The 19,495-nt window shown below is 47.0% G+C and overlaps 1 protein-coding gene across 1 annotated transcript in view; it reads left to right on the top strand.

Moving 5' to 3' along the window:
- Positions 1 to 17,974, top strand: part of COL4A1 (collagen type IV alpha 1 chain) — a 147,828-nt gene extending 129,854 nt beyond the window's left edge. Inside the window, 12 exon segments of the mRNA XM_036831174.1 lie at positions 675 to 727; positions 1,891 to 2,076; positions 2,685 to 2,818; positions 3,873 to 3,945; positions 4,722 to 4,793; positions 5,838 to 5,966; positions 6,961 to 7,059; positions 7,962 to 8,174; positions 9,070 to 9,247; positions 12,838 to 12,952; positions 14,986 to 15,158; positions 16,987 to 17,974. Of these exon segments, the coding sequence (XP_036687069.1) occupies positions 675 to 727; positions 1,891 to 2,076; positions 2,685 to 2,818; positions 3,873 to 3,945; positions 4,722 to 4,793; positions 5,838 to 5,966; positions 6,961 to 7,059; positions 7,962 to 8,174; positions 9,070 to 9,247; positions 12,838 to 12,952; positions 14,986 to 15,158; positions 16,987 to 17,068 (1,507 nt within the window). The 3' untranslated portion in view covers positions 17,069 to 17,974.
- The last annotated feature ends 1,521 nt before the right edge of the window (positions 17,975 to 19,495 follow it).

The raw sequence follows: 19,495 nt of genomic DNA, 5'->3' as shown, positions 1-19,495 counted from the left end.
ATATAGCAAGAGGGTGCCACACAAACAATTTGAAACAGGTTGCCCTCAGTCAGGGGGATGGAGGGAGGGAGATAGTGCTGGGGAGGAGCATGCAGGGGGATCCATGGCTGTTAGTGTTGGTCTCTTTCTAAAGCTCATTTCTTTCATTCTGTGAGCCTTGTGTTTAGATTGTGTACATTCATTTTCCTATAAAAATAATTCATAAGAAATGCCTCCACACCTACTTCCCCCCCTTTGAATCTTCCCTTACACACTTTACTCACATTTGTGGGCTCCCTGGTGTCTGCTGCCCCAGATATCACTGGCTCTGTGCACTGCCTTTGAGAATAGCTGTTAGTTGGATAGTCATCTGAGAAAAGCCAATTTGTGAGTCTCCAGACAGTAATGGGAAATAAGTACCCGTCTGTACAGATCATTTCTACTAAATGCTGTTATGGTTCTGGGCTCAAAGGTACTTGGGAAAATGTACTAAATTATATACATATCCAGTCAAGGGTATCTTAGAACAACTGTAGTAATATAATTTTACTTGCAAAGTGCAACGGACTAATTTCTCTGTGTTTCACAAATAGTATATGGTATTGGTGCAAAAGAGTGGATATTGCTTTGTGCTGTTCCTGCAGCTCGGCTGTTTTAGGAGAGATTAAACGTGACTTCTTACCTTTATCTTGTAGGTCTAACCCGGAAAGAGGATTCCCAGGGTTTCCAGGGGCCAAAGGAGAGAAAGGTAACACATTTGCTAATATGTTCTTCCTTTTCAACTAACTGCTGATACACGTGGCACCGGCAGAGCAGGGCAAGCAGATACAAGGAAGCACGTGGACATCGATGATAGATTATGGGTCTGGGACAGTCGAATTGACACTTTGTACGGGCTCATGGCAAACCACTGTGTGGCGTGCTGTGTTTTGGATTCATAGCCTTGTGAAAGGGGGGGGGGGGGGGGGGAAGCGGCAGTAAATCCCAAGGAGGGCCCAACGATCCTTCTAGGTGGTGACCCTGTTTCCTTTCCTTCTTATTTTTTCTTAATAACCTTGAAACAATCCTAGAATTTTGTCATTTTGTTGGCAAGTTTGGGGTAATATGTTTAAAACTAAACATGCAGTTTTGTTTTCTACAAGCTCTCACTTAAAAACATTTTTTTAAAACAGCTTTATTGAGGTATCACTGACATCTAATAAATTGCATATATTTAAAGTGTACAATTTGATAAATCTTGATATATGTACCCACCCGTGAAAATATCAGCACATTCAAGGCAGTGAATGCATTGTCACCCCAAAAGTTTCCTGGGCTGCCTTGTCACCCCCCCCTGCTCCTTTCTGTCCCCACCCCGACCTGCACCCCAAGCAACCATTGGTCTGCTTTCTGGCACTGTAGATTAGCTTGTATTTTCTAGAATTTTACATTCATGGAATCCTACAGCATGTACGTTTTCGCCTGACTTCATTCGCTCAGCATAATGAATTTGAGTCACCTGTGCTGTTTGTTGTGTCAATAGTTTATTCCTTTTTCTTGCTGGGTCGTGTTCCATGGTGTAGCTGTAACACAGTTTGTTTATTCATTCACCTGTTGGTAGAACAAGCCCTTAATTTCAGCAATGCCATACCTTGCAGGCTTGTCTACACATATATTCAAATGCCTTTGCCATAGAACACCTCCTTTAAAAAGTGTAAAGAATGGTCGCAGTTTCTTTGTACCCTAAGCTTTCTCTTCTTCAGGTGGGCCATGGTGGGAGTCTGGCACGTTATTTAATAAAAAGGAGAGAGAAGGGCACCAGTTCCAGTGTCCTCCTGGGTCCTTCTGGAAGCCCCTCCCTCCTCTTTGGTGCACTGGGTTCCTCTTCTTCCCTGCATTTCACCGTGATCTCAAACTGTCTTTACTGTTTAGGTTCAAAGGGCGACGTGGGTTTCCCAGGCTTAGCTGGGAGCCCAGGAATTCCTGGATCCAAAGGAGAACAAGGATTCATGGGTCCTCCCGGGCCACAGGGACAGCCGGGATTGCCAGGCACTCCGGGCCACGCGGTGGAGGGGCGCAAAGGAGACCGGGGCCCACAGGGACAACCTGGCCTGCCAGGTAAGGGTGTATCACTAGGTTCAGAGCTGGGACTGAAACAGAGGCACAAACATACCCAAGTATCAAAGGAATTGGAATAATTAAATTCTCAAATGAGCTTTTTATTTAGAAGTTTGCAACATTTATTACCATTGAAACTGCTTAAGACATTGGGCCCCTTTTACCTGGGCCTCCATTGGGTCAGTGCTTTTCTCGTGCTCTTTCTTTCAAGGAACAAGCAATTAGGGAGAGGGAGAAGGCCATTACTGAAAGGGACTGGAGCACAAATGCCATGTGTGGCTGGTTGTTTAAAACCAGCACGACCTTCTGTCACACCTGTTCCCCTGTGAACAGGTGGTTGCCCTACGGCACGGCCACCCCTGAGCACAGCGGCCGCAGGGCACTTGACTCTGAGACTGCGGTGTTTTCATCGACGTTTACTGCCCGTCGAGGAGATTCTTCCTTCTAGGACCTGCCTGGATGTCTTCAGGGCTCATGCTGCTTAATATGATGTTGTTGTATACAGTTGGGGACAGTTGGGTGGCAGTGGTGACGACCGCAGCCCAGTGACACTTATACATAAAACCACCCTCTGACCTCAAACGTGTGGCTTCTGTGTCTCCCATTAGGGCTTCCGGGACCCATGGGGCCTCCAGGGCTCCCTGGGCTTGATGGGCTGAAAGGTGACAAGGGAAACCCAGGCTGGCCAGGCACTCCTGGGGCTCCAGGGCCCAAGGGAGACCCAGGATTCCAGGGCATGCCGGTGAGTTGTCCCTTGGCAGGTTTTGTTTTTGAAGAGGATCATAAGATAATACTTGTGTGTGTATGTGTGTTACATGTGTGTTACACTCCCAGATCCTCCCTGAATCAGCCCCTTCTCTCTGGCAAGTAATCAGCCATCTTTACTGGCATCGTGGTAGGCAACTATTACAAAATTTTTTACAATCTAGTTTTACACAAACCATCAAAAGTGAAACGTTATACTACTGGAGATTATAGTTCAATGCCTGGGTTTAAAAATCTATATACAAATGATGCAAAAAGAAAGCCTCAGTAACATAGAAATATATCCCTGTTCCTAGTGCCGTTCAGTGTCTGTCTATCTCTATGTATACATATGTGCATTATATGTATACATATATAGATATATATTTGTGCATGTTATTTTGCTTATGGCACTTTTTAAAATAAGGTAAAGCAAAGAAGCATTACAACTTTTTATATACTGAGAAAGGAACAACTATGTTGAAATATCTAGAAATTAAGATAGTATTTTTTTAAAATACAAAAATATCACTGTATTATAAAGGAAAATAATCCTTCTTTAGTATTTTTAATGTTTTTTTCCCATATTTAAAAGCACTTTTAAGACAAGATGCGAAGCTAATTTTAAAGAAAAATCACTGTGGTTGAGCGTTGGGAGTAAAGTCATCCAGAAAGGTTCTTTGGGGTTGATAGATTGAGATGTTGCCATGACAAATGTTTAGGGAGTTTTGACTCTGTTCATGGCATCGTGCTATGGGGTGGGGACAGTGGGATGTAAGATTTACACCTGCTCCTGGAATTTACCACACAGACGGACAAGCAGAAGGGACAGAGTGACTGAAGCAAGTTGTTGCAATTTCCAGCTCCCTAATTTAGGCACACACAGAGGTTTTGTCATTCTTTTTACATCTTTAAGCAACCACAAGGCAACATTTGTTCACAGAGCTACTTCAGAACATGGAGGGGCTGTTCCCAGCTTCCTGACTACCATTTGCTTGAGGGACCTCTGTCTCCTGAGCCATTCCCGACTGACATTCTCTTTGTGTGTCTAGGGGGTCGGTGGCTCTCCAGGAGCTACAGGTGCTAAGGGTGATATGGGACCTCCAGGAGTTCCAGGGTTTCAAGGTAAGACATAAGGGAGATGCCGCTTGAAGACACGTCTACCTGCCACCAGAGCCCCAGCCCCTGGTGCTTTCCTGTTGATAGACCTAGCATGGTTGCAGTACCAGATCCCGTTCTCTTCAAATTAAAATGCCGTTTCTGGGTGGCTGCCCCGTTTGTAGAATCCCATGCATAGCAGTATAAAGACATTCTGATTTTCTTACTAAGAATCCGTGGATCATTTGCCGCTCAATGAGGAGTCATGGATTTGGGCCATTCATTAATGTTTTAATGTTTGAAGCAAATATTTATTGGGTGCCTACCAGCTTCCAGGCACTTTGATTTTTTACTGCAGCATCAGGTACACATGAATGAAAGGTGAATACAACAAGGTCTCAGCTTGCAGGCATCTTGTGGTCTAGCTGGGGACACGTGTGAACCAGATCGTGACCAAAAACAGAATCACGTGCCCTTCCACTGGTTGTGACCATTTTATGGTTTGCTGCATGTTTGGAAAAATGTGACTTCTGGGTTTTAGAAAGAAGAGTTTCATCAAAAGTTTTACATAGCTGACTACAAGTAATGTTCTTTTCTTCCACGTGCATAAATTCGAAATGTGTTCACTCTGTGTGTGTGTGTGTGTATGCGTGTATTATACGTGTATATGTATGTAGGTGTGTATATGTACACATAAGCATATGTGTACATGTATGTGCATATATGTATATACTGTGTGTATTCACACACACACGGTTATCGTTTGGAATTCTGTGCAAAGACAGTGTTTTACTTTCCTCCAGGGCAGAAAGGCCTCCCTGGCCTTCAGGGAGTTAAAGGTGACCAAGGAGACCAAGGTTTCCCTGGAACTAAAGGTAAGAGAATTTGGTCATTAGAACACAGCAGTTGAAAATTCTTTGGCCACTTGGCAGGGTTCCTATATTTGGCTAATCTAGTTGACATTTTTACCAGTGACTTGTCCTGAAAGTCAAGTTTGTTAAGTCTGTGCCTGAGATAAATCCAGTGGAAAGGGGTGAGAGACAAAATCTCACAGGCTCTGAGGGCAGACAGAAATCAGCCGTAAAAATCAGGAACGAAACCCGCCTTGCAGGCTGAACAAACTGTGGCTGGACAGCATGGAGTTCTTTCTAAGAAAGGGGCTGCCTTGGCTTCTCCACGGGGAGCCAGACGTGCCGAGTGGCTCCAAGGACACAGCTGGTCTTAGAAGGAAGCGGTCTGAGGACGTCTGCACCCCATCCTGGTCTCTGCGCGTCAGAGCTTATTTCGAGGGCTGCGTTTAGTTTTCAAGACCGTGTTTCAAGAGAGGGAGTGAGCAACCAGCATGCACTGAGAAGTGGATTATTCGGGGAGAAAATAAATGGGGAAACGTGGGAGGAGCGAGAGAACGGAGGAAAGGGAGGCTGCGGTAGACCCGAGGCCCCCAACTTCACGTGGCTGCTCCGTGTACTTCAGGACCCGTCAAGCAGAAGGAGGTTTACGTTTACTCATCATTAAAAGATTAAGGCCAGTGGTTCTGGTGTGCAGTAAGGCAGATTTCAGATACATAGGAGAACAAAGTCCTAATTTCACCTGTTGGAGCTCCCCACGTGAGAGGTGGTTCCCTGAGAGGGATGAGCTTCCCCTTGGGTCAGGGGTCCATCAAGGCCTCCAGATCTGAGTGGACATTTGACACTGGTGACCCCGAGGTCTGTTCCAGTCCCGAGGATTCAGGATTTTAGCTTAGAAAATAGAGATGCGCAGATACCCGTGTGTCTCGTCGTGAGGATCTGGTCCCTTGTGTTTTTGATCGTGATTCTACTTTTGAGAAGCACTGCGTTTGATTGGGTTTCATGTCAGAAGCTGTTTCTGCCCTGAATGTGGACAGTGAAATTGACCAGTGGCTGCCCTGATTCCCACAGGTCTTCCTGGCCCCCCGGGCCCCCCGGGTCCATATGACATCATCAAAGGGGAGCCAGGGCTCCCTGGTCCTGAGGGCCCCGCAGGTCTGAAAGGGCTTCAGGGACCTCCAGGCCCCAAAGGACAACAAGGTAGGAATAACCGCGATGTGCCGAGGGCTGTGGAGGCGGGAGGGAGCTGGCCCGGGCGGGGTTTCCTCTTCACCCGCATGTCTCACAACAGCCTCTGGGCAGTGACTGTGTAAACACGTATTTGAAGATGACTTTCTTACCTTCCTTCAGTGTATGTCAAAACCATGTGAAGTTTCTGAAGAAGCCTAACAAGGTCAGAAAAAGAAATCCAAGAAAAGCTAGGGCAGCACACAACTCAGCACATCTATGTTCACTTAGAAAAACATGGGCAGAGGAATGGGAAAAGCATCTCTCCCGGCCAGGAGATAGGGGACTGCAGAAAATAGCAATCCAGAATTGTAGGGATTGGTGTTCTCCACGGCGGCCCAAAAGCTCTACCCAAGTGGCCAGGATCTGTGCAAGTCCCTGTGGTTCCCGGACACCTTAAGCTAGAATCTTTCTGCTTATTGGGGCTACACACTCCTTACTTCAAAAGCTATTGCTGAGGAGTGGGGATGGAAGATAAAGACGAATGAAAACATTTAGAGTAGAAAGGTAGCATCCATGAAAACTTGTTTTAACCACCTAGGAATAAACCGTACACATGAAAACAAAAAAACTACCCACGTCAGTAAACCTGGTGCCTAAACATTATCAGAGACACCAGAACGTGGCCGAGAGGGGGGAAACACCTGAGAAAATGAAAATGCATCAGATCTCTCCCTACCCCCATGTGACTGCCTTTCCCCAAACTGTGTGCCAAACAATAACAAGAATAACAGCAAGAAGCCGGGGAGAACCCCGAATTCCGAGATGAGGCACACCCCATGTGGGTGTCAGTCTGCAGAGTGTGTGTTAACCTTCTGGCTTTCTGGGAAAGCTTTCCCACCTGTAGTCCAAGGCCCTGTGCTTCCCTCTCAGGGGGCCAAAGAAGACATTTCAAAAGGGAAGAAAAAGATACAGCCTATTTATTGCTCTCTACAACCGGATCATGAATTCTTTCTCCTCTCTTTAGGTGTGACAGGATCTGTGGGCTTACCTGGGCCACCAGGTATTCCTGGGTTTGATGGGGCCCCTGGCCAGAAAGGAGAGACAGGACCCTTTGGACCTCCTGGTAGGTTTGCTGTGCTGTCCCAGCCTCACTACCCTCTATCTGCATCTTCGGATTAGAAGCCTTAGGCCCAGGCATATGGAAACCTGCGAAAGGAAGTGTTTCTTGAAAGATTTCCGTGGAAGTCTGTTTCTTAGGAGAAACGGGATCTTACAGAGGAGCTAAGGGTTGTCATCATTCTTTTCTGTGTAGGGAGACAGATGTTGATCAAAGCTCAGTGCCTCCCAGACGTTATTGAAAGAAGGCCGCTAGGGTCGGCCCTATCTGGTTTCCTAAGAGTCTGCAGCTCAGACACTCCATTTCAGCAAAGGGCGAGGGGAGCAGATGATTGTGCCGTGTTGGCCAGAAGGCCACTGACTGGCGTGGACTGAAGTTGATCTGCTTTCCAAGAAGCAGGACCTCGGAGGTCCCATCGTGTCTGGGATGCCAAAGGCTGAGGGTGCAACTAAGTAGACAGAGGGCCCAGCCCAGCAGGAGGCCTGTGAACATCTTGCAGGCAGCGTGGTCGCCCAGGGGACAGGAGGACACCCTGCACGGGAGCTTCCTTCCACCCTTGATTCCATACGCTGGCTTTGGGCCACTGAGGCTGGGAAGCTACCTTAGAAGATGGTTGTTTTAACCACCCTATAATAATCCTCCCTCGGAGGAGCTCCCAAATGCTGTATGAGTACACGCATGGTGTCGTGTCATTTACTTCCTTTATTCATGTATTTATATTTTCACGTGCTTCATTTATTCGTTGGACTGAGTTTATGAGCTTCTGCTTTGCACCAAGCACCGTGCTTATAAAACATCTCCAGGTGGGATGCAGAGAGGAGAAGCTGAGGTAGCACGAGGGAGGGGGTGGTTGTACTGAGTCTCGCCTGTCTGTAACTGAGGAAGCGAATTTCTCTGCTGTCTTTCAGGTCCAAGAGGCTTCCCGGGTCCACCCGGCCCTGATGGGTTGCCGGGATCCATGGGTCCCCCAGGCACCCCGTCTGTTGATCACGGCTTCCTCGTGACCAGGCACAGTCAGACAACAGACGACCCCCAGTGTCCTCCTGGGACCAAAATCCTCTACCATGGGTACTCTCTGCTCTACGTACAAGGCAACGAGCGGGCGCACGGCCAGGACTTGGGTGAGGCGTCTACAGATGGTGTGTTTATTCCATGTTGCGTGTCCAGCGCTGGGGGGTGCTGGGCTGTGTTCCCGCTCCGGTCCTGCGGTTCGGAGCGTCACCAAGACCTAGTCAAGGAAAAGAGTCCTGTTTCCCTCCATCCTTACCAAGTGGGCCATCCTTACCAACAGCCGCCATATTACCGATGGGAAGCCAGGCAGACATAAAGGCTGACTCTTTGAAAATTTTAAATTAATAAAACTTTTGACCTCTTCTTCAAATTATCAAGTAGGATCAAGATATCTGGAGTACACACTTAACAGTTTGCATTCATAGTCATAAAATAGAGCAGCTTTACCGTTGCTCTTTTAAAAAATGTCCACGTTATCCTGTCCAAAATTCCTCTGTCCTTCTATTAGTTTAGATCAATAGAGGGTTGTGTGTTTGTCGTCATTTTCTTAGTCCTCTCCGGATCTGCTCCACCGAATTATGTTTTAATGTTATACACCTCTAACTTTCACTGAGGTTGCAAACATATAGAAAGACGGATCTGTATTTCATGAAAGACGTGGTCCTGTGAGTTACTAGCTGTGGTACAAGGAGCTGCACGTTAAGTTCCTTCTAGAATTCAGTTGCAGGAAAAGGTCTCTCTCTACTGATGAACTGCTTTGTTTCTGTTCATCCTGCTAATTCTTGATGGTTTCCCTTTGGCCTGGATCACTTTCCATTGAATTTAATTCTCATTTCCAATCATACTAGTCTGGTACATTTATTTCCTTCTTTCTGTAATTGGCAAACATTTTTATTTCCACCTTAGCGGACGTGTAGGATAGATGTCTTTATTAGCTAGCTCTCTTGCATTCTGTGTCGAGGCAGACTGCGAATGGTAAGCAATGTCTTCTCCCTGCGTCCCCAGGCACGGCGGGCAGCTGTCTGCGCAAGTTCAGCACGATGCCCTTCCTCTTCTGTAACATCAACAATGTCTGCAACTTCGCCTCCCGAAATGATTACTCGTACTGGCTGTCCACCCCGGAGCCTATGCCCATGTCCATGGCGCCCATCACCGGGGAGGGCATCAGGCCCTTCATCAGCAGGTGAGTCCAGCCCATCGGAGCACACATACAGTTGACGAGGAAAAGCAGCTCACAGTCAGGGCAGAGGTTATTCTTGTGTCTTTCCATTTTCCCCCAAACATTTGATCCATTGCCATTCCGTTTACTAATTGTGATACCTGAGTTTTGTAACAGAAATCAACCATACAAATAATTGGATGTAAAAGTCAGTTATCTTCTGAAAAAATTTTAGCGCAAACCCTTGGTGAGATAAGGCCCGGCCTTGGAACAAGACGTGTTACCTTGCGTGACTCACCGGGGTGACTGCCTTCCCTGCCATGAACCAAGCAGTGTCGCTGGCGCCCCCGGCAAACTTCAGAACAGCTTTGCAGCTTTTTTCTTTCTTAAATAATTATCTCCCTAAGGAGTCTTTTAAGGTATATTTTTTGGAATCACGCCCCAAGAAACTTTTTAAACATTTTTATTTTTTAATTGTAGTAAAACAATAACATAAACTAACATAACACATAGCGTAAAATTTACCGTCTTAACCATTTTTAAGTGTACAGTTCAGTGGCACTTAACTGTGGGTGTGAGGCGGTCCCCAAGAAATTATGACACCACGGACATACTGTACGTCTGTGCTTTATATATAAAAGATTATACTGATGTATCGTGTACATTAACATGTGTACATCCTAAGATTTTTCTCATTCTCTTCCGCCCCACCAGTTTTTGCACTCTTGAGGTGATATTGTACCCACTGAGATTGCATGTGTTTGAGCGACTTCCCAGATTAAGTGCTTTCCACACTAATTAATGTCTGGGGTATGTTTTCAGGTCCCCAAGAGTCTTCCTGGTAGGAAATAAAATGGGAAATTGAAATGATTGTGACCGAAAAGTACACGATTTTCCTACTTTTGCCTCTTTCCTTCTAATTAAAAGTTGCTTCCTTAACTATACTCAGAAGCAATAGAAAAGCGGCAAAGGTATGAACTTGTTTGACTGAGAAGCTAGTCTCTAATTTTACTTTTACACGCGAAGAGAGTAAAGGATGAAAAGAATGGCAAGGCGGGACAGGTTTTCCTTAGGAAAGTGAGAGTGAGAAAGAACGGAAGCTTTTCTATGTTTCCTTTAGAGAAATAACAGCTTTTGAATAGGAAGAAAGACGAGTGATGTGGGCTGAGAGGTGTCTGGAGTCAGAGGGGAGGGGGGCGGGGTGGGTGCTTGGAGCAGCCCAGCGCCCCCTGTGGTGACCACCCGTCACTGGATGGTCACCACCTACTTCCGACTGGTCACTTACGGGGTCTGTAGCTCCAGAGCGTGGAAGGCTGGTCCTCACAGAACAGTCTTGTTAAAAGAATGTACCGCATAGACCTGGACCAGAAAGGCTGGGAGATGCCTATCGGAAAAATCAGGTTTTTGATGGCCTTACCTCAAAATATCTCCTGACAGCTTTCTTAGATTTCTCTTTTGAGCTGTAAGAAAACTTATCTCATGGGTCTTAAAATGGGAAAAGTCATTGGTAACTTCCAGAGAGGCATCTCTCAAAACACAGAAGTCCTTCCCATGTGTCAGGGGTCCCTGTGGGCTGATCTGTGTTGACTTTTCTTGCTCAGAGCCACGCTGGGTGCACAAGAACAGAAACTAACCACTAACCACCTTTGTGTTTTTGTTTAGCTTTCCTTGGACAACAGGTAGAAAATGATTATTCGTTTTTGTCTCCTAAGTACCATCTTGATGAAATTGACATTGACCTTGATTTGGTTGGGACACAGGGCTCTGGGATGCGTTTAGGACATTCCAGAAACAGGTCCAGGAGAAGCCTCAAGTCTGAGACTTGCTTTTCTCTGTAGACCCGTTACCATGAGTTGTTTAAACGCCCCAGAGCGGCCCATTTCAGGGTTTTCACGTCTCCCTGTTAACTGACCCACAGATGCTGTGTCTGATGTGACCTCAGAAGTCACATCCTTTAAGTCACTGCTCCGAAAGCACACACATCTCACATCCCCTTTTGTAATAACGCTGCCCATTCCTCTGGGTCTCTGAGCGCCCAGGTCCCACGGTTACTTTAACTTAGTGGTTTCTAACGACTTCTCAGGACTCACAGGCTCCTTCTGAGGTCTCCCTTTTGGGGACGTCCTAAAGCTTAATTTTAGAAAGAGTTAATTACAAAATCCTTCCTCTTAAGCAGAAAAAGTAGCAACTTTTCTGCTGTCATCCTGACAAAATTTTCTAAGCACTTTCCGACTCTCTGCAGACATGAATCATCAAAAACTACGGACTGTTTAATTGTTCTAGATTGAAGACTGTGTTCTAATTCTGCCTTTAGACACAACTAACTGTGGTCTCATATTCTCATAGGTAATATGGGGAATGAGAGTGTATGGATTTTAAGGGACCTCGTGGCTCGTTAAATCTGTGATTCCCTGTCCCCTAGCGCCCATCGGACGGGGTCCAGACCACGTCTCTGCAGCGGCTTGAACCCGCCAGCCCAGAGAGAGCCTGACATGAAGCACTTTCCTCTGTGCTATATGTCTGCTCCTGTGTCTGGCAGGCAGATGGTGGCAGATGTAGAAGGCCAATTTCAGTCGCTGTTGTTCAGCTGAGCCCTTTAATTCATCTGCATTTGTGTGAATAAAATAGAAAACAGCGCGCGCGCGCACACACACACCCCCCCACGGAAAACCGAATGACTCATTTCGGCCCTCTTCCCACTCCTAATCCACTTTCATGCAAATGTTCCGGCATAACTGGGTGTAATTATTAACACCATTTATAGTCATTTATCAGCATTGTTAGCGCTCTGTTCCGTTTGTGACTTGAATATCATTATTTTACTGCTGATGTTTAAATTTTTTTTTTCAACAAAACGTCATCCCACCATCGAAGGGTCGCTGAGTAGAGCAGGTCCGAGTCGGAACATGGTGTGTTGCTGTCATTTATTCTTGGGCGCAGTCCCAGCGTCTGAGCACGAGCCAGCCTGGCTTGGGGGGCATCCAGTGCGGCCTGGGGCAGGGGCCCCCTCACTGGTCTGTCGGTTCCAGGTCTGGAAAGAGTCTCCGGAAGAGGCTCACGTGGACAGCCAGCCCTGGGTTTTTTTATCTGTCTTAGTTACTATAATTCACTAAATGTTCTTCTTACATTGAAGATGATTCAGGGCTTAAAACAAATCGCCGTGCTCCGGAAGTGGTAGCCCTTGGATTGCACCATCGCCGCCTTCTTGAGCATTCATTGTGTTTGCTGAAATCCACACTCATTGCTGAAATACTGGAAGGCACTGAAATACACAGAGGAGAACACAAAAGTCTCCTGCAGCCCCAGCGCCTCAGGAGATGGTCCCTCTTACAACCTGGCCTTCCGGTTTCCTTCCTGCTACAGAGTAGACGGTTAAATGACAAGTGTTGGGTCTGGTTTTGAGTTTCATGTTTTAATACTGAGGCAGGCTTATCAAACCAATTAGAAGACCCTAATCCTCAGAGTCCAAGCAGGGGACACCTGGTCTGTTTGATGAAACACGTCATTGGGTCGGGAAGATGGAGTGACGAGACGGAACACAGATAGCGGAGAAAGGGGTGAGCAGGTGGGGCCTCCCTCGGCTGTGCTGAGCGCCTCTGCCCCGTGCCTTCCAGGTGCGCGGTGTGCGAGGCGCCGGCCAGGGCCATGGCCGTGCACAGCCAGACCGTCCAGATCCCACCGTGCCCCAGCGGCTGGTCCTCGCTGTGGATCGGCTACTCCTTTGTGATGGTAGGTGTTTGGGGAAACTCCGTCCTTCCCCCGAGAGCGGCCCACAGTCACCCCACCGCTGTCCCCTCGCTCCTGGGGCCCCTGCAAAGCATCCTCAGGAGCCTGGCCTGCTCCCCTGGGCGGGGACAGCAGGGGGTCCAGCGCCCGCCCAGAGCCCTCCTCGTCCACGGAGCGGCTGGGACTAGGTAGCTGGGTCACCTGATGAGATTCCGAGTCAGCGCCTTCCTGGGGGGAGAGGAGGGCGCGCCCATGGTGGGAACACATTTACTAAAACGCTTGCAAGCCCCAAAGCCGAAGCTAGAGTCAGGAAGAGAGCGGGGGCACTGGCCGGTGTCAGGGGCCCGAGGGTCCACACCCCTCCCGCATGAGTCTGCTCTCCTACCGCCCAGCTGCCCCAGATGCCAGACCCCCGATGCTCCCTTCCTCCCAGAAGCCAATGAGAACAGGAAACACAGCACCCTTTCGAGATCCCGTTGTAGCTTCGTATTTTATTGCCTCAGTTTAAAGTACTGATTGAAAACACAGAAGCTCTGAACTTGGACGATCAGGTTACACTGGAATCACTCCCGGTAAACGATCCTCCACAAACATTTCCCACGTCACCACTGTAAGCCCGGTCCCATCTTCACACTCCCAGGTGTGGCCAGGTCGTACGTACCTTTGACCCCCAAATCATCATTAGCCTTGTTATTTGATTGACGGGGAAAGTGGCCTCTTAACTGCTGTAAGTTATTCCAAGTGTAGAAGGTGCCAGGAAAGCAGTTCTTCGAATGCTTGTGTGTTGGATTCTCACCAGTCGGGTGGTGAGGTTTCCTGGGTTGAGGAGCCTGCATTTAGCCTCTTCAGCAGGTCCAAACAATTGCAACAACAAAATTTAGCAAGTCGTTTTGATAATTCCAAATACTGCATGGCGACTACTTTATCAAGAAAACCGGAAAGGTTAGAACCGTGGTGTAGAGAAGTCAAGATACGCGCAATGATGTAAGCATACAACTTTGACTCAGAGGCAGATTGGACTTTCGACTCCATAATATAAGAGATACTAGATGGAGTCTCAGTTTGACAGAAGAGGCCCTTGATCCAAGGAGTAAAGAACGGAGGAAAGCACCTGTCACTTCCCCGTCCCTTGTCCTGGCGTCACACCAAGATCTGAACCACGATTGCCCATCGTTTCTCAAAACCAAGAGCAAATCAAAATGATGAGGTCCTGGAGAACAGGCATCCCATCTCAGCTTTGCCTGGGAAGTGTGATCTGGAATGTTCTGGGATCCTGGGGTCCTCATCTGGGAATCAAGGGCGTTAGCTTTGTCCTCAGAGGTCCCTTATGGCTCTAAAATTCCACAGTTCACTTTTCTCATGTCCGTAATAGCCGTCCTGTAGAGGTTTTGCCATATCTTCCATTTGGACGTCATTCATTTTATGTCTTGGTTTCTGAGGACATGTGAGCCTACTTCAACCCAATTGAACAAACAGTTACCATAGTAGCTTTCTTTTCCCTCTTTCTCTTGTTTAAGTTTTCTCTTCTTAAAGAAAAGAAAATGGATAATGTAGCAAATAAAGGATGTAGCGAATAAAGGATTTTGCTACCTAATGTAGCAAATAATAAAGGATTTTGCTACCTAATGTAGCAAACAAAGGATTGTGATGATCCCGTATAATTTTGTTTAGAAAGTCTGATGTCTCCCATCAGTTGGTCCCAGCATCCTCTGCACATTTTGGCTGTCATCTCACGCCCCAAGTTAGAAGAGGTTTCAGTGTTCCAAGAAGAAAACAGTGAGGACAGCGTTTGTTGAAATGCTGGTGAAGCTGGACCAGTCACCTCCCATCCCTGGGAGGAGCGGCCAGCAGACTCCTGGCACTGGGTGCGCCCGGCGTGAGGCCGTGGGGCCGTGTGGCTGCCAGTGTGTTCCCTGGTGGCCTCGGGACAGAGGGGGCGGCTTTCCGGGAGGGAGCACCCCGGCTCTTCCCCGGGGCCCGGGAAGCCCATCGGGGCGGGCGGGCACCTCTGGCTCACGGCTCCTGTTTCCCCACAGCACACCAGCGCCGGAGCCGAAGGTTCTGGCCAAGCCCTGGCCTCCCCTGGGTCCTGTCTGGAAGAGTTCAGAAGCGCCCCCTTCATCGAGTGCCACGGCCGCGGGACTTGCAATTACTATGCAAACGCTTACAGCTTTTGGCTTGCCACGATAGAAAGAAACCAGATGTTCAAGTAAAGTGCCCCCCTCGCCCCCCTCCCCCCCCCCCCCCGGTGGCTTTTATTTTCAGTCTTCCATGGTCCATACACGTGCTCCGGTGCAAAGTCCCAAAGATGGTTCTACAGCAATCCTTAGGAAGGCTTCTTCCATGGATAGGATAGGATAGGAACGGAACAGATATTTGGTTCTGTTCTATGTGGGCAGATAATCGAAACCATGTTCAAAGGCAGAGCTTAGGTGACAGGCTTCATTCGTTCATTACTGAAGAGCCATGAAAGAAAAAAGTTCAGTTTTCAGTTTTTCAAGATGAATCCACGGCAACGTCATTAAGACGGCTAAAATCTGCAAACAGAGCATTTTAAAACATTGTACCTTTAACCAGCAGGGAGAGAGAAAGTGAATAGCCTTGGTTTTCATGGTGTTTATAATGCTGGATTGGATGTACATATTGTGAGTTATCAGTGACCGTTTTTCAGGCCTGCGCATGAAAATTAATTTCAGCACAGATGCCGCCGAAATGGATACGGAGAACCTTTTCTTTCGTTTCCATTACCAAAATTTCACCTTTAAAACAACGGTCCCAAGTGGCCGTTGACCTTGAAGTTTGGAGCGGTGCCCAGTTTGTACCGGATGGGAACACGTAACGAGGCCTCTGCCCGGTACTTAGTACCAGCTGCAGCCCTGCTGGCGCGGACGCCGGGCGCCGATGGGACTGAACAAGTACCTACTGTTCAGTCCCCCGAATAAGTGCTTCTCGGCCCTGGAGATAGTCTTTACCTTTCCGGAGAGAATTCTGTGGGCCTCTGCTATGACCCTGTCTCTTTCCAGCTTAGATCATAAAGGTGAAGCAGCGCGCTCACTACTCGTAAATTTCTAAGCCTCAAAAAACTACCAGGTGCCTTTCTAGTAGCTCACACGAGACTTTTTAGGCACCTGGGAACTTGACGTCAACCCTCCAGATACAATTTGACCATTAGCTACCGAAATGAGCACCAGCTCCCGGGGCTGCCCATGATAGGGTTAACAGGTAACAATGGGTTTTTTTTGTTTTCTGGTCTTTTTTTCTGAACCAGCAGCCTGGTACAATTAACTGAAATGCCTTCTTAAACAAAACTAGGTAAGATCCCATTAATTTAAATAATTTGGGGGCACTAGGATTTTCACCAAAGTTGCTAACGTAAGCCACCTCAATTTTAGGACAAGGTACTCTTATTATATGGCTACTTTAATTGGAATAAGATTTGATTAGTACTCATTTTAGTTCAGACTTCACTTCTCCAATAGTCAAAGAACAGAATTCCTAGGATCAAGGAAGCATTTGGAACACTAAATGTCTTCCCCTGTCTTTGGCCTCTAATCAGACCACCTGTGTGAACAACTTCCAAAAGTTACGGATGTATTTTGAGGTCTGGTTGATTATTCCAGATTTGTTGTTCATTCTGTCATTCAGCAATGATTTAATGAGCACTTAGGAAGTGTGTGAAGTGTCTCAGAGAAGAACATCTTCCTAGTCTGGGGGTGTTTATAATCGAGTTGAGAAGAGAAAACAAAAGGTTAACCTATAGTTTGAAGAGGCAGGGTCTGTGGTGGGGAGTGGCTGAGACTTTGGGGTCAGACAGACGTGGGTGACTCTGGCGGTGCCCTCACTCGCCCTGTACTCTTGGCCCGAGGATGGATGCAGGTGATAACTTGCAGGTGTAACCGAGGCCGTGGGATGCCCCCAGCACGGTACCCGCTCAGAGGCAGGGTGAAGGCTGGTCCCTCGGGGATCTCTGATGGGAGGGAGGGCCGAGGAGCTGGCCTGAGCCGTGCGGTGACACTGACTTCTGTGCTGCCTTTCAGGAAGCCCACGCCGTCCACCTTGAAGGCTGGAGAGCTGCGCACGCATGTCAGTCGCTGTCAAGTGTGCATGCGGAGAACATAACGAAGCCGGCCCTCAGCTACATCACAACATGGTGCTATTCCCCCCTCTTCCCTCCTTCTTCTTCTAACAGCAACGAACTCTAGAAATATATCCTGTGTACCTCACTGTGCAGTATGAAAACTGTAAGGTGCCTGATAGGAATCTGCGTAACTAACACACCCTGCTTCATTGGCCTCTACTTGCTGAAGGAGAATCCAAGACCACGATAAGCTGCCTGTAGTGAAGTCCCAAATGGCACTTCTGATGAAATAAAAAATATGTCTGTTCTACAGTTCAGTGCACTGATGTGTGAAGTGAGACCCATCAGAAAACCAAAGGGTGCTAGGAGGGCTGTGGGACCTTCCATCCTGGGCGAAGCCCGTTTGCATTGTTGTATTATAACAGATCCATTTCACACCCCAGGTGAAACGTCTGTTGATATCACTGTCTAACTGTTTCAAAATTCAGGTCCCTCGGTCTGTACAAGTAATAGTCGTGTAAAGCCGATGGTTGGAACCTCCAAAGGGAAGGAAGGGGGCCTAGTAGCCCTGTCTTCCGACCGCCCCACCAAAGAAAAATTTCGGTCTTTCTGCTCTGTGTGGTACTATGCAGCTGCTTTTGCAGAAGTCACGGATTTCCTGTGGAATAAAGATGGTCCCCAAAGTAGGCAGAAATGAAATATATATATATTTTAGTAATTTATATAGATGTCAGCAATTAGGCAGGTCAAGTTGTAGTTTCATTTCCACTGTTAAAATAAAGCTTACATAGTTTCTTCCTTTAAAAAAGCCTGTGTTGTCCTTTAACAGAGATTTTTAAACACTAGGGTATTGAATGTGAAACACCAGTTTTCATTGTTCACCTCCAAACCAAAAATTGTGTGTTGCCAAAACCAAACCCGGCTTCACGGATATGGTGTCTATTACAGGAAAACATGTACTTTGAGCTTCTTGTTTTTATTCTGTTATGAAATATCTTCAGGGTTTTAAACACTAATCACAAACTGAATGACTTGACTTCAAAAGCAACAAACTTAAAAGGCCTTCATTTTATGAGTACTCCTCATCCTTCAGCCTGGTGTGAGAAGTAACTCTGTCGAAGCAGAATATCAGTATTTTTACCTGTAAGCACATTCAGGCGGCTTCCTTGGTTTTTCGTGAGTTGTGTTCAGACTTCAGCAGGGGAGCGGATGGATTGCAGGAGAGCAGAATTGGACCACTATGCCTGAAACGACATTTTACTAAAAGTCTCCAAAACGTTTTTAAGACTACTAAGGCCTTTTGTGTAATTTCTTTAAATGTGTATTTCTTAAAAATTCAAATTTGTAATAAAACTATTTGTATAAAAATTAAGCTTTTATTAATTTGTTGCTAGTTTTGCCACAGAAACATCAAAGGAAAAGTTACTGCACAAGCCACTAATAAATTTGTAAGCTTTGCAAATTTAGATCATATTTATTTTGTAGTTCTTCCAGATGAGAGTCTCAGACTGGGTGTAATTTACAGAAATTACTACAAAGAAAAAAAATATGGTCTTCTTCATCCCTCCCCCCTTCCCTCCCATCTGTCCATCCAGGCAGCCCTCGTCCATCCATCCATCCATCCATCCATCCATCCATCCATCCACCCATCCACCCATCCATCCATCCATCCACCTATCCATCAATCCACCCATCCATCAATCCACCCATCCATTCGTCCATCCTTCCATCCATCTATCCAGCCATCCATTCATCCAGCCATCCATCCATCCTTCCATCCACCCATCCATCCACCCATCCATCCATCCACCCATCCATCCATCCATCCACCTATCCATCAATCCACCCATCCATTCGTCCATCCTTCCATCCATCTATCCAGCCATCCATTCATCCAGCCATCCATCCATCCTTCCATCCATTCATCTTTCCATCCATCCATCCATCCATCCATCCATCCTTCCATCCATCCACCTCTTCGTCATTCATATACTGTGTGCTTCCCATTTTCCAGATACCAGGTGAGGTACAGGATAAATGAAAATGAATATCAAGCCCTTAAGAAATTTTCTGTTAAAAAAATTATTGCGGAAGAAACCTGTCACTTGTCAGGTGTGTCAAATGAGGTTATAGATTTGAAAACTATAGTTTTACAATAGGCAGGGGGTGGGGTTGATGGTTGGGTTACAAATGGGGATCATGAGAGTTGCCTTGAAGACGATTAAGTGAGAGAGAAGATTAAGTGAGAAACGTGCACGAGGAGCCACGGGCCCGGGGAATCGTTCATGCATCCAGGCCGCGGGCGGCGTCAGCACACAGACCCTCCTCAGAAGAGTGCAAGGGGGTCCTTTCCCCTCTCTCCTCATCTTCCTGTCACACCTTCCTCTCAATCATTCTGAGGATACATCTGTGTTCGGCCTCCTTTTGACTTGCACGAGAAGTTTCCCTAAACTTAGTTTGTACAATGC

The sequence above is a fragment of the Balaenoptera musculus genome, chromosome 18 (assembly GCF_009873245.2).
Source record: "Balaenoptera musculus isolate JJ_BM4_2016_0621 chromosome 18, mBalMus1.pri.v3, whole genome shotgun sequence".
Lineage (NCBI taxonomy): Eukaryota > Metazoa > Chordata > Mammalia > Artiodactyla > Balaenopteridae > Balaenoptera > Balaenoptera musculus.
Note: the sequence above shows the minus strand (reverse complement) of the source record. Positions and strands in the feature narration are given on the sequence as shown.